Raw genomic sequence first — 14,292 nt, 5'->3', positions numbered from 1 at the left:
AAAGAACAATCAGTCATCAAGGATGTTAATACAATATAATCAAAAATCATGTAAACAAAACTAAAAAGGAAACACATTAGCACCAAAATATTAACTGGATCTACTTCAGGGTGGTGAAATCACGGCAGCTTTATTTTTTCATTTGAATTATTTTTGAGACAATGTCATTTGACTTTTTAATGTAAATCAACATAGTTTTCTGAAATGAGCATGAGCCCTACTTTGATGTTATTCTTACAACCTAAAAAAATACTTGCAGCTAGAAAGCACACACAAAGATAGTAGAGATGCACGGAGGCACTGCTTGTTTTTAGAGTATACATAGAGGAAAGGAATTTACAGAAAGGGATTTGTAGGGAATAGAATTAAATACAGGTCTCATGAGGTGTCATGGGGATAGCACCTTAGGAAGTAACATGTAGATTTGCAAATGGTGACAGGGAGCAAGGATGTTTCACATAAGAAGTTGAGAGACAAAGAGGCAGTTAAGCACATAGGAAATGCACTTACTTAACTAGCATATGAGGGAACAGCAGCAAAAGTTTCTATCCATATTGGGATATATGAACAGGGCAAGTTGCTGGGGCAGGATGGAAATAAAAACTGTAGAGAATGATTTAAAAAAACAGAATAAGTAATTCATGCTTGATATTGAAAAGGATGAAAATCAATTGTGAGTTCTAATGATGTGGAGAGTGATGATTTTGTAACGATATATTTATGGAGGATACCATCATTAGGTCAGTTGATAAACATGCTTTAAGGATTTTTACACACTCTGCTCCTCTTGTCACCTGTTCATGAAGACAAGCAGGGTACAAGGAGAAACAACAGGATAGAAGGACATGGCACCAGTACAGTATTTTTAAAGGAGATAGGTTCAAGTATTTCTAAAGGCAGAGTTGTTAAGAATTAGAGATGAAGCAGACAGAGCTATAAAGAGCAAGAAGAGTTGGAGATGGGCCTGAAATGCTTGAGTTTTGCACCCACATGTGTTGCCATGTAAGAAAACAGGAAAATCTATCAGGGGATCCAAGGAAGGGAGTTCCATGCTTTATTGTTTCTGAGGCCGCAGCACTTTTGTGACACTGGAACAGAAATGTCAGATTGGTGGCTGCAAAAATGGATCTGTAGCTCCAATGGGGACTCTTACAGTTAGGAACAGGGAAAGATAATACACAGATGGTTATTGAAATGGTGGGCCTAGGCAGAAAGCACAAAGTGGAAAGGAGAAGGTAAAGTGCTTAGTACTTCTAAGTAGCTTAGAAAGGCATTTGATTAAAGGTGCTTACCAAGCATTAATGAGGACAGGAAACCATTTGACAGCTACACAGCTGCTGTGATACACACTAGTATTTTTGAAAGTAACACTGATAAAATGGAAAGGAAAGTCAGAAGGTACGTAATTATTTAGCATTACTTCCCCATCTGGAAGAATTGTGATGCATGAAAAAAGCAGGGTGTACAGATTAGGATTCAGTGTCTATTCCAAAAGAGCTTTCAATGTCATGTGTTTATCAATTACTCAAAAAGAAACAAAATATGATAAGCAATATTCCAAACCACAATCCCCAAAGAGATTCTAACTGGGCTATTTTAAAAATGAGTTAGCAGAGGCCAGGTGTAGTGATACACGTCTAGCCTATAGTTGATCCTAGCACATGGGAGTTAGAAGTAAGAGAATCACTGTGAGTTCAAAGCCAGTCTGGTCTACATAATGAGTTCCCAGATAGCCAGGGCTACATAATAAGACCCTGTCTCAAAAACTAAAATATTAAAGAGTAACATGAATCAGAGAGAAGAAAAATACATGTAGATATCTGGTATGTTGTATAAAATTGAGCCCTTTGTTTCAGAAGATGCTAGAAAATAATATATAAGGGTTGTCTCCATTCCAGCACAGAGAACTTAGGTTGTTGAGACAGAGGATATACAATGCAGAAAAAGCATAGTAGACAAGGGCAGGAGACTGGAACACTGACTCCCTCACCACCCACCAGGCCCAAGCCAATTCTACCAAGCCCTTGGTAGACTAGCACTGGATTTGTATAAAAACTGCATGGAAATTTGAGAAAATGTGGTTCTCTGCATATACCTAGTGCCGGCTAGGCCTTACACTTTGCCCATAGTCAAGTTGATTGACCTTAGCACATCCTGGCTCAGGTTTTGATTGAGTTGGGCCCTTTGGCCTTGAAGTTGTATTCCTGAGTCTCTTTTGAAAAGATTTGGCCTCCTTATGTATACTTAGAGTAACTGAAAGAACACCCACCAATTTTGATGCTTATTCATAACTAAACCACTTCCCAACACTGGGAGAGTGATGATGAGAAATTAACTGAGTGGGGTAAATGTTCTCGTTCTCTGACAAGCGTCTGTGGGAAGGCAATTTCCTGAGAATTCTGGCCCTATGTGCTTCTGCTTCTAGTGAACACCCCTGGCTCAGATAATCTTTAAAAGTATGTATTCACCACCCTCACACTAAGACAGTATCTTCATTCAGCCAACTTGCTGCTCCCAGAGCTGCCTCATTTTGTTCCATCCCATCCCACTCCATCACCATCAGGTAAAAAGAAAATTAAAAGAGTTCTTAAATTTATAGAAGGGATTAAGAATTTGTCATCATCTATCCTTAAGTCCTTGAAACCTTGACCACAAACGGAGGTTCACTGGAGAGATTAGAAATGGTTTCAGTTGTTCAAATTTCAGGCTCACACATGATTTGGGATAGTTATTATCCTTTGGGGGGTAAAGAGGGCTATCCTAACTGTAGGGTACCAAGTTTTCTGTTCTATATGAAGACTCTAGGTACTCTAATGGTTTCTATGGCAACTATTCAGTATCTTGCTAATATCAGCCAGATCTCCGTTTTTCAGATCTGGGCCTTCTCTCCTTTAATATCTGTGAGATTTTATATATATATATATCACCGACAGGGTCAAACACACTCTCTCTCTCCCTGATGGAGCTAAAGCACCAGTTCTAGCACCCAAGTATTAAGAGCTTTCTACTGCCCATACCTCCTCCTGCCTCTTCGTACTCACCCTGGAATCTTGATTACACTCATTTCAATGGAGCAAAAAAAGGCAGCCCCCTAACGGCCATCCCTATGTTTCTGTGAATGTGCATATGTGTTAGCAGCCCCTGAAATGTCTTCAGATCATTGAGGTTTCTTATGTTTTGCTACTTAGGTAGAAGAATCTTACAACCTGTCTCTCCTGACTTAGTGTGGGGTTTCTGAAGGCAGGGCACCTGCCAGGCTTTGCCTTGGAGGATTGTGCCCCCTGTTGGAGGAAAAATGCAAGCAGGAGCCTGTCAGGCTAGGCTGGTCGTTCCATCCTGCAAAGAGCGGCACAGCAGGCTTTTTGACTAGCGGGAAGAGGGCATGGAGGTAGAATGGGAGGGTTTGCATCTTTGCCTGGGCAGAGACGAAAACAACTAAAATCAAAGATACTACAGGTTGCGTCTTAAAAATTAAAATTCTCTGCTGAATTAATTCCTCTATTACACACACACACACACACATACACACACACACACACACACACACACACACACACACACACATACAAACACACAAGTGGGGCACCGAAGGAGCGTGCTATTGGTACTGTCTGGGAGCCTCACTATGTTTATTCTTTTCCATTTAAGAACATTCACATTCACATAACTCCATGAAAACAAACAAAATAGGACTTGAAGGTATCCTTGTCCATTTTTATAACCTGGATGGCTCCTGGGGATACTAATTTACACATATTTTCCAAATTTATTTCTCATTTTAAGAAGAGCCAGGTAAAGTCAATAATCATGAAAATAAGCCCAAAGTTCTTCGGAATTGAGACTTCTTCATTCTGCACTGTAGCATAGGGTTTTGGGCAACTTGTACCCAAGAATGTATTGTGATCATAAATCAGACTCTTGTTCCTACATTTGAGGGCTTTGGGGATGACAGTATTCTTCAGATTTGTACTCTTCTGAAAATTCTAAAATTGTGTTTCATTTGTTCGAACGTAGTTTTAGTTTCTTTCACAAAATTCCTCAAGCAGTCATCAATAGTGCCTTAATTCCTCTCTATTCTACAGAGGCCATCATCCCTGTAATTAGTTTCTCAGATACATTTTTTTCATTAAGTAGTTCCAAGGCTAGTGTAATACAGTAATTTCTAAAACCTTACATCAAAATTGATAATGGTCTGCAAGAGCATTCTTCTGAGACTGCCCTACTACGTTGGATGATTGATGCCAAAAATCTACTACTAATCTATTCAGGGCGGGGGCATCTTTCTCAAGGATTTCTGCTTGAAAACAAACCTGCTAACCTAGAAACACCTATGACTGTTCTCAACTTTTTCCAATACCTCCACATACACTGGTTTCATGAGGAGTGGCACTTGGAGAAAAGGAGGCTATGGTGGTTTGCTGATATTTTTATTGCTGTTTGACAATATTGGTTTTCAACTGAGTTGCTAGCGTGCACACCAAGTTCTTGATTTTCCAAGAATCAAAAGTCTTGTGAATAGTTAACAATGTCAATGAACCTCCCTTTTCTTGTTGAAGAAGGAGTTACAGGACAGAAAACTCGTGGAAGCAGTACCCGGGAGCAACAACATACAGCTGAATTAGACAAGCAATAACCAGCCACATTGTCATGTTTTGCCATCAGCTTTATAAATGTTGAGACACAGAATGGCCACAAAGAATTGGACCTTTAATAACAAAAAAAAATTTTTTTTATTCTAAATGTTTCTACCTCTGAAGGTCCTTCTAATTAAACTTACAAAGACTTACATAAAGTTCGCTGACCCTATGCTTTTCTTTAGGGAGGAAAGTATTGTCCCCCCCCAAAAAAAACTTTTGTACCACTTGCCCCCTCAAGAAACACAACAATGCAAAATATTTCTTCCCTACAAAAAAAAAAAAAAAAACTTTCAATTTCAAAATGTTCTTCATATGAATTCTGCTGACTCTTCTAAAGGATTAATAAAATGACTATTTCACAGCATACAAAGAGGATGCTCCTGGAGCTGGAGGCTCCCTGGGGTCATAACATTGGACCCTCGGGACACAAACGCTTGTAACAAGGGTGTACCTGGTACCTGCAGCCATAGTATCTCTACCAAGAAGGAGGGTTTCCAGAGGTTTAGGGTCTGCTTTGGTGGAGGCCAGCTGGCTACTGCTGGCCGGTAAACATAGTTCAGGAAAATGAGTGCAAAGAAACATGACCTTTAAAATAGAGCATCAAAGGGGTCTAGGGACACTCAGTTGAAAATCTCCAACTGTCATTTAGCGCTATGGGTCTCAGATGTGGCCTGGTAAGCTGTTAAAGCTCAGATCAAAATTCAGATCCTGGTGAGAACAGAGTAGGTGGAACAGAAACGCATTGCATTGCTGCTTTACAACGAACTGTTTTCATAGAGGGTGTGAAGGGGTGGCATCTTGTTGGTTTAGGGATGCTTTTTTCACTCTTGCAGTAAAATCTAAACTGATGGCCCTGGGAAAACAAAGGAACTACTTAGACCTGTGTGAATGACCCACTATCGCATAGCGCTCTGTCCTGAGGATCGACCTCGAGGTAAATTCTCCCACTGAGCACAAAGTCTGAGGCTAAGGAGAGATTGCTGTGGGTCTAAAGAATTTGACTGAGAAATGATGGTGGGGCAGTGACCCTTAGGATATGCTTATCTGGTGCCCCAGGAAATCTGGCCAGTCTGGGTCTTTGGCCCTTGTACAGACCCACCTTCCTGACATTTCAAACTCCAACTTGTCCTTGGCCCCCAAGCGGCACTTTACTGGACTGTCTGTTTCCCCATTTTTAGAGGCCATCAGGCTCCTTGCCCCTGTGTGTGTAAAATAAACAGAATATACCACCAGCCTTCACTTTAGGCATAAGGCTTTGCGGTCTCGCTGACCTCCCTGGCGCCTCAATTTCATCCTCTGCTCCTATGAAGAGAAATAGTCTCAGGCCATCCTTAAAAGGGCATGTTTTATCATCTCCCTCTTGAATTGATATAATTGAGGCCCGAATTCAAATACAGAATGCCAGAGCATGGGGCACAAGTCCCAGGGTGGTGCCGTGTAAGATAATTCTGGCGCCATAACTATTGCAAAATGAAATGCAGGGGTGGATGGGGGATTGATATTATTTTGATGAGGATTCCAACTGGGGAGCGCCCTGGAAAATGTTCCCGCTCTCCTGGGCGTTCCTCTGGCGAAGAGAATTGGGGAGCTAGGCCCGCAAGAGTGTAGTTAGTAGAAGCCGGACTATCATTTGCCCCATGTTTACACCTCTGCCTTTGTGACAAATCGATTTCCCCGAGCCGCTGTTTCACATTTGCATCCCGCCGCGCCCGGGTCCCAGCTGCGCCCAGTGCACTCTTAGCTGCTGTTGAATTGAGTGCGCGCGCGCGCGCGCGCGTGTCTAATTGACTTTCCGTCTACCTTTTTATGACTACATGTGTTTCCAACAAAAGGTCTTATTAGGACAATCTGGTTTCACTAATTTAGAGGTTGGGAACGTGGAAGGCAGGTTTTTTTAAAGGGTTTGCAGAAGTTGAAATTAAGAAGTTGACAGCGGGACGCACTGTCCTCCCAAGAGTAGGGTACTGTTTGTTTTTACTACCCACCCTTTCCTTCCTCCTCTCCCTCCCTAGTTAACCCTGCTTTGCCATCACCCCCATTCATACACCACCATATTATATTCCTAACATTGTTAAAGAATCGAAAAAGTTTGAAAAAAAAATTCACTAGGTTGGGAGGATCAAAAAGCAAGGAAAACAATACTTTTACCAAAAGGAAAATGGAATGTATGCCAGCTGAGGGTGAGGGAACTGGACCCTCGCTGATGGATATAGGAGAGGTCAGCGAGAAGTCCTTTCTTACAGTAACTGATTCCTCTTCTCTACAGTCTAGGTTGAAATTCAAATGTTTAGAAAATTAATAATCTAATATTGAAGGCATAGGTAGAACATAATGGCTAATTTCTTCTGGGCAGAAAATTTATAAAGGATGGGTTTCTATTGCCTGAAAAGGTCAAAGACACCCGTTCATTGTTTCCCATCTCCTTGAAGGATATTATCTTTTCCCACTCTGAGCACCTGACTCCCAGTGAATTTCTTCATCCTTTGTGACCCTTGGTATAACCTCTCGGTCCCTTTAGCCAGAATCTCTGTTATAGCTCTTTTGCCCCAGACTTCCCTCCTCCCTTACCTATACCCTAGGTCTTACTGTCCACTACAAGCTGGCAACTCAATGCTACCCTACAGGTCTAAATTTCTAAGTAGCTCACAACTTCCTCTTCGATTTCAATCAGAGCCTAAGAACTAAGGACGAGGGTCCTCTGGGACCCTTGACTTATCAGACATGGAATTCTGTTCTCCTACCTAATGGAGAAGAAGGAGGTTGAGAAAACACTGCTTCTAACAGCAAGAATTTGTTAGCGTCTCCTTGCAGGCCATTTCTCTGCAATGCCAAGCCCACCCTGGGTGTTGCTTTCTTCACTTACTCCTCATCGCCTCACTCTGCATCCAGGGGACTATTGACTGTCCTACTTGATGCATCCTCTCCCTGACTAGCCTTCAGCTTCCTTTCTGAGCCCTCTCGCCATAGCCTCTCTACTCATAACAAGTATAAAGGTTGAGTTTCATGCAAGCAAAGCCACAGGGTCTTGTTCCTTTCCCTAAGGACAAAAGGTCCCCAACTCTGTTGAAAACCTTAAGCTTGACCTTGAGCTCCCCAGAGGATTCTCTATGCATGATGTGACCTTGGTGGCTCTAGGCTTGGGTCTTAGAAAAAGCCATTCCCTAGTCTCAAGCAGCCTCCCAGCCACACCACAGGCCCTCCAAATCTGCTCCAGGGTAGCTTCCCTAGCCTAGCTTCTCTGTATACCCATTATACAATAGTAACAAATCTAGGCTTCCATTCGCCTATGGTTCCCTTAGAAAAAATCTAAGCAACCAGTTCTTTCTGTTATCCTCCAACCGTTCAGTATCTGATGTTCCCCAGCACCTACCTGGGCCCTGGCTTACTGAGGCCTAAATTTGGTTCTGCTTTCTCCTGTTCCAGCCTTCTCTTGCAGCAAAGCAATGCTAGCTCCCTTCTCCTGCCTACCCTGCTCTTCTACACAACAGTTTACGTAAGCCTTGCCTTCTGTTTGGGGTCTGAGGGAGGGGAGTCCAACCTTCAGTTCTTCAAGCAGCGATAAATGCTGTGAGCTTGATCCTTAATAAGCTGTGGTGAAACTGTAATGTCAAAATTGCAGAATAGGTGAAGTTGGGTTCAAAATGCTACTTGTAGTTTTTCTTTTTCATTTTCCTTGTGAAAAGTCTTTAAATAATCATAGTACTTTGTAGTGCATTTGTTAGTGCTAAAGTACCTACAGACATTTCATCTATGGATGCTGGTATGTACAGCAAAATCAGCCTCCCCAAACACCAAAACCCTACCTAAAATGACTCTGCTTCTGCACCTAACCTTTATCCAGGGTTTGGGACACTGACTTTCCATTGTCTATACTTGGATTAGTTTCTCTAGGGAATGGCCAGAACAAATCTCTTCAGCCAGCTCTGTGGCTCTCAGTGGACCCAGTTCACATAGACTTGATTGCCCGAGATTCTTGCTATCTAAAATCACTTAGATGCTACCAGGAGTGAACCAGGGCAGCAGAACCAGGGCTTAGGGTTCTATAGCCAGCTTTAGTGAGCCTGGTTCCCACCACTGTGCCCAGGCCTGATTTCCAGCTGTTTCTGATGCCAGTTTGCTTTCACTGTAATAATCTTAAAAATTATTTGGATGCCTGAGATGGGGAGAAAAATCATAGAATACTGGAGGGTCCTTATAGTTTCCAAATTTCATGAAAGTGCAACCAGTGCACAATGATATGGAAAGAAGTCATTTTAGAACTTCCTACTGGATTCAGCCTCTTGCAGCTTCCTGGAGAAAAGGGAATATCTGTATATATCTGACTAGACTTCACCTGGAATGGATGAGCCTGGTGACATGTCTGCTGCATACTAGGAGGCCATGGCATACACATGCAGTCATTTGTAAAGGCAGCAGTGATAATTCGAGTTGAGCTTTTCATGGGGAGGTGGGCAATAGTTGGTGAAGGTGGGTAAGTTTAGGTAAGGTAGCTTGTATGTGGACTCTTCTGGAGGTCTAGAGACCAAATATGCGGCGCAGGTCTAAGAATAATTCGAGTTGAGCTTTTCATGGGGAGGTGGGCAATAGTTGGTGAAGGTGCAAATATGCGGCGCAGGTCTAAGGCTTGGGCCTAGAAGCCTGGGGTCCTCCGGTCTGTATTTCTAGTGTGGGATCTAGCAGGCAGGATTTTACTCTTAGAGGATATTCTCCTAGCTTTAACAGTTTTTGCCCTAGATAGATTCTTATTCTGGTCTCAAACCGGTTTACAGCTGAAAGTGACAGCAGGGGGCTGAGAGCAAGCCTGGGAGCCTTAGGCTGGCTTTCTGGCGCTGCTCCTTGCCCCCCAAGCCTGGATTGCCCGCACTGGGTGAGCATCCTGAGCAGCGCCTGCCTGCTCTCTGAAAGCAATGCTTTCCCTTCAGCTCTGTCAAAAGTACTCAGAAGCGCTCCCAACCCCACCCGGAATCTTTCACCGCTGATTTCCTAAGCAGAGCGGGTGGTGCAGTGTGCGCTCCGGCCAGACCGTTCTCCCGCCTGCCGGCAAGGGCGCTCCGCCGGCAGGGTGTTCTAGCCTGGCACTCATGGGAAGTCGGGATGCAGCCGAGACAGGACAGCTGGGGACAGTCGGCGGCCGCAGGGTCCCTGCCCGGGATCGCCGGGCCTCGGAGCATCCCCGGGCCTCCGAGACTCTTTCGGGCGTCCGCTTGGGTTACACCCTTAGAGGAGCCCTCTTTTTCTCACCCGCTTTTCTCCGGATCAGCGCCCAGTCACGTCTCCGACTCTCAGCCACCTTACCTTCACTTCTCCCCAGAAACCCTCAGCCTGCTCCCCCAAGCCTAAGACACGCTCCCGCCGCTCTTCCTAGGCCTCCACCCGCTGTCCCCGGCACGCAGTCCCCAGGGCACGCGCCCGCCACTCACTGTCCTGCTGCGGGGTGTCGCTGCCGCTGGTGAGTCCCGGCGACTCCAGGAGGCTCCGGCCCGCCTCGCCCACACTTTCGTCTGCCTGCGCGGCCACCATGTCCCCGGCTTCCTCCAGGTCTAGCAGGTGACTGACGGAGAAGTTCTTTTTGGCCTGCAGGGTGTCGAGGTTGCCTGGGCTGTCCAAGCGGCCGCCCAGCGCCGGTTGCCGCTCCAGAACGTGCCCGTAGCTGGAGGTCATGGTGTCCCCCTCCAATCCCACCCACCCCCCTCTTCCCGCTCGAATCAACACCAAACGCTGTGGGCGCGAGGGGGGAGACGAGCCGAGTGGGGAAGAATGAGGGGGGAGTAGAGAGAAAGAGAGAGAGAGAGAGAGAGAGAGAGAGAGAGAGAGAGAGAGAGGTGGAACACAGGGCGGGGGGGACCCCCTTCTGCAGCACAGGGCGTTGGGCACCAGCAACTTTTGGGCGGCCTTGGTTGCTTTCCTGAAGCCAAGTCCCGCGCGGTCCAAAGAGATAATCCACACCAAAAAGTAAAATTTTAAAAAGTTACCCTGCTTTTAAATCAGGAGGGGGAAAAAGCCCTTCCAACTCTCCAAAAGCGTCCACACGCACACGCTAAAAATAATAATAAAGGGGAGAGAGGAAAGGGAGGCCAGCAGGCGGGGGAGTAAGGCAAACAGAAAGGAGAAAGAAGAGGTGGGGAGAAGAATCAAAGTGGGTTTTTGAAAAAAGGAGGTTAAAAAAAGTTATCCCGGCAAGAGTTCAAGCACCAACAGAAGAAGGCTTGTTCCAGCTTTAAAACATCTTCAAGAAAGCGCGTTCCCCCTCTCTGCACTCCTGTGGATTCTCAGGAGTGACTAAGGTTTCAGGAGGAGACGGTGATGTCTTGCAGATGTATTAGAGAGCAGGGTTCTCACTTTACTTTTCTTGAGGAGCGAAAAAGAAATAATAATAAAAAATTAAAAGTAGGGCTTCCAGAGTCCGTAGAAGGGCGGTGGTGGGTCCCCCCTTTCCCTTCTCTCTCCCCCTCTTCTCGCAGAGCTCTCTCTCTTCCTTCTCAGTCGGATCAAGAAGCTCTCTGGCACTTCAAAAGGCACAAACTGGCATGTAGAGGAGGCTTTGTAGGGAATACAAGAAAATTGGAGACCCCTGGGAGGGCAGATCTCCACTTAATAGGAGCCTGTAATTACGTGGCAAAGCCTTTGTGCCGCGCCTGACGTTTTACAGACCCCCTTTCTCCATCACAATCTCCTTCTTCCTCCTTTCCCTGGGACCAAAAAACAGTCTGATTAAGAAAACCCCCTTTGCCAACATCAGAGCAAGAGGGAAAGGGAGAGGGAGGGAGCAAGAGAGGGAGGAGGGAGAGAAGAGGGAGGGAAGCAAGAGAAGGAGAGAGCCCCTTTGGATTTTTTAAGTAAAGGTCTAATTATCATTCCCCCGCAATAGTATCACAGGGAGAAAAGAACTAAAACCCACAGTCACTTCAAACGGGCTGATTATTTTGTTTCGGCATTAACTCCTCCAGATTTGTTTAAGATCCTGTTGGAAAATCTCATTTGCATGTTTTGATAACAGCCTCGGGGAAACTCGGAGAAAACTCCATTGCCAACACTGAAGTCAAAGTTTCTTCTCCCGCTGTCCCGCCCCGCCCCCCACTTGCTTCCAGCAGTTTTGTTTTGGGGGAGAGCGCAGGGAAAGTCTGAGACCCAAGAGCAAAAGAGCAAGCCTATTAAAACTCGTTTGGCTCTGTACAAACATCCTATTAAATAATGTAATAAACTAACAAGAGCGATAGTAACCGGAGGCTCCCCACGTCCTGAAGGCAGGTTGGGGAGACCTAGAAGGCTTCGAATGGATTCAAGACTTTCTTTCGCTGCTAACAGGAATCCGAGGTCCCAGACAGTAGAAAATTTACATATTTATTAAGCTGCAGGAAAGCAAAGACTAGAGTGTTCCCCACCCCTGTCAATGTTGTAACTTCTTGGTGTGGCCCAGGTCGCTTTCCCAGGCGACCATGGCAATAACCCCAGCTGCCCAAATTCGGAGAAGACTGGAGCGCTCCTGGGCTTGGATGCTACGGGTAGGCGCAGTGCTGCTGCGTCCAGCCCAGTGCGGTCCTGGCAAGACACCAAGGTGGAGGAACCCAGGATCGAAATCTAGGGACAAAGCTCGGTGATGTCTGCTGAGACCTAACTTGAAAAGAGGACAGAGAGGTGCTGAGCAATTTTTTCAAGATCTGTTTGAATCTGGTAACAGCTTTAATTGTCTCCGTAGAAATGAGTTACTATATGAGTAAGTAAAATATTAAGTGCTTATTTGTGGCGTTTTGTGTTCTTTAAACACACACACATACAGACGTTTCCCCTCACTCCCTTGATCGCTAAAATTTTTTACCCTCCTATAGCCGAGAGGCTGGATTGAAAAGAGTAGCGGTCCCAGTGTGTATAAATGGTTTCTGGGCTCCAAACGTCCATAGTTAGCCCAGAACTTCCAGCCCTGATCTGGGAAAAGAACATTTGATGCCATCAAAGGGTTGCAGATTGAAACCAGATGTGCTCGCCTCGGTTCTTTCCATGCATTTAATTAAGGAGCCAGGACGGAGAAGACTTTTTCATCATTAGTCCACCCACTGCCCCCTCCTTCTCCCACCCCCTCGCCTCTTTCCAGCCACCCCGACCTGCGGCCCCCAGCCCCGCCAGCGCTGTGCGCGGGTTGCTTAGGCTTGGCAGTGCAGGCTCTGAACTGCCAAGATCTGACCAGGTCCGAGTCCGACAAACAGGATTGCGGGTGGGTGGACCGGCGCAGAGTGGGGGCTGTGTATCCCTGGGTGCCTTCGGAGATGCCGACTATGCGACCTCTGAGAGCTAGGCCCAGCATGGAGCAGGTTCCTACCATCCCTGGAGATGATGCAAAGACAGGTTTCCACAGCATCTCCCTCTACAGTGGACTGCCAGAGCAGCCTTTCCTCCCTTCCGTACACACGGGAATCAGTCTTCTCCACACCTTCCCAGAACTGGAGCCTCTCCCTCCTCTCTCACTCTCCAGTCCTATTTATAGAGTTGGATTTCTTCTTCTCCCAGACATCCTACCGAATTGCCATTTGTGACCCAAGTCTGAATAAATGATCAAGAGTTTCTAGCATTCCAGGAACAGTACTTTTCCCTGAAATGTTAGAGGCCAAGTGGAGAGACATCACCCTTAAGAAACTGCCTTGTCTTCAGGTGCACCCAGCAGGTTGGTGACCCAGGAATAGCGATAAGGAGGAGAGATCACTGAGGGTCCCCAGACCTGTGTTTGGCCTTGTTTTCCAGAGGGATAACATGTTATCCATGTTAACTTCAACCACTTGCAAGAGTACCAACTAGGATGTTAACAATTCCAACACAAACTTTGGATATATTTTCTAAGCATTTGTATATATAAAATGTATTTACATAATGTATAATTTCATATGCACAATATTTTCCTAAAGGTCAAATGTAAACCAACTAGGCTGGGTTTGTCCACTTGGGGCAACAGGGAAACTCAATCTAGAAGGGTGTCCTTTGAAATCTGTGGGCACAGCCTGTATGAAAGTCCTCTAAACTGGAACTTAGGGAAAAAGTCCCAGAGTTCCCAGGTATAGGAAGGTATTAACCTGCAATTTTTGTGCCTAAAGAGGGCAAGGCAGGCTGCTGGGCAACCTCCCAATGGTAGTTTGGGAACTCCCTATAGGCTGTGCTAGCTCAGGAGGCTGCTGGGACCCACTATCCTTTCTAGAATGTCTCCTAGGCCTCAGTTGCAGGTGCTAAGCCCTAGTGTCTGGCCTGGCAACTTTGAATATTGCCATGGGGAGTCAGGGTCAAGGGTTGGCTACTCTGAAAGCTCCTTCTGAAGCTCACCCTGCAGAGCTGACTTTCCACTCCTCCCCAGGCCTTTCCAGGTATTTGTAGGTTTTCCTTTTCCTTTTTTTTTTATTAGCAATTACAACTGGATTAAATGTACACTCTAATTGTGTTTGTGCACGACATCTATGATTTGTTGAGATTCTCGATTATAATCAAATCTGTACAATAACCGTACAGGGAAATCCAAGATATGATAGAGAGTACATTTACCCTGGGACTGACTAAAAGTGTGCTTGGACAGGAGAAGGTGTTTCTAGATTCTTTGGAGCCTGCACTGTTACTACTCTACTGAGCATCCAGCTGAGGGCTAGGGAGATTTATGTCACCCCTCTTCTCTAGGTCTAGG

At 45.5% G+C, this 14,292-nt stretch overlaps 1 protein-coding gene across 2 annotated transcripts in view; it reads right to left on the bottom strand.

Annotated features, from left to right (window-relative positions):
• The window catches only part of Prrx1 (paired related homeobox 1), a 65,956-nt gene extending 54,567 nt beyond the window's left edge, over nucleotides 1-11,389 (bottom strand). Inside the window, exon 1 of one of the 2 annotated variants that reach the window (XM_008830956.3) lies at nucleotides 10,058-11,389. In XM_008830956.3, the coding sequence (XP_008829178.1) occupies nucleotides 10,058-10,298 (241 nt within the window). In that variant the 5' untranslated portion in view covers nucleotides 10,299-11,389. The remainder of the gene's footprint in view (nucleotides 1-10,057) is intronic. The other variant, XM_008830958.3, reaches the window with a different exon arrangement.
• Between the last annotated feature and the right edge of the window lie 2,903 nt (nucleotides 11,390-14,292).

This window comes from Nannospalax galili, unplaced genomic scaffold (assembly GCF_000622305.1).
Source record: "Nannospalax galili isolate Female #2095 unplaced genomic scaffold, S.galili_v1.0 scaffold1475, whole genome shotgun sequence".
Lineage (NCBI taxonomy): Eukaryota > Metazoa > Chordata > Mammalia > Rodentia > Spalacidae > Nannospalax > Nannospalax galili.
The sequence above is the reverse complement of the archived record's forward strand: the minus strand, read 5'-3'. Positions and strand labels throughout refer to the sequence as shown.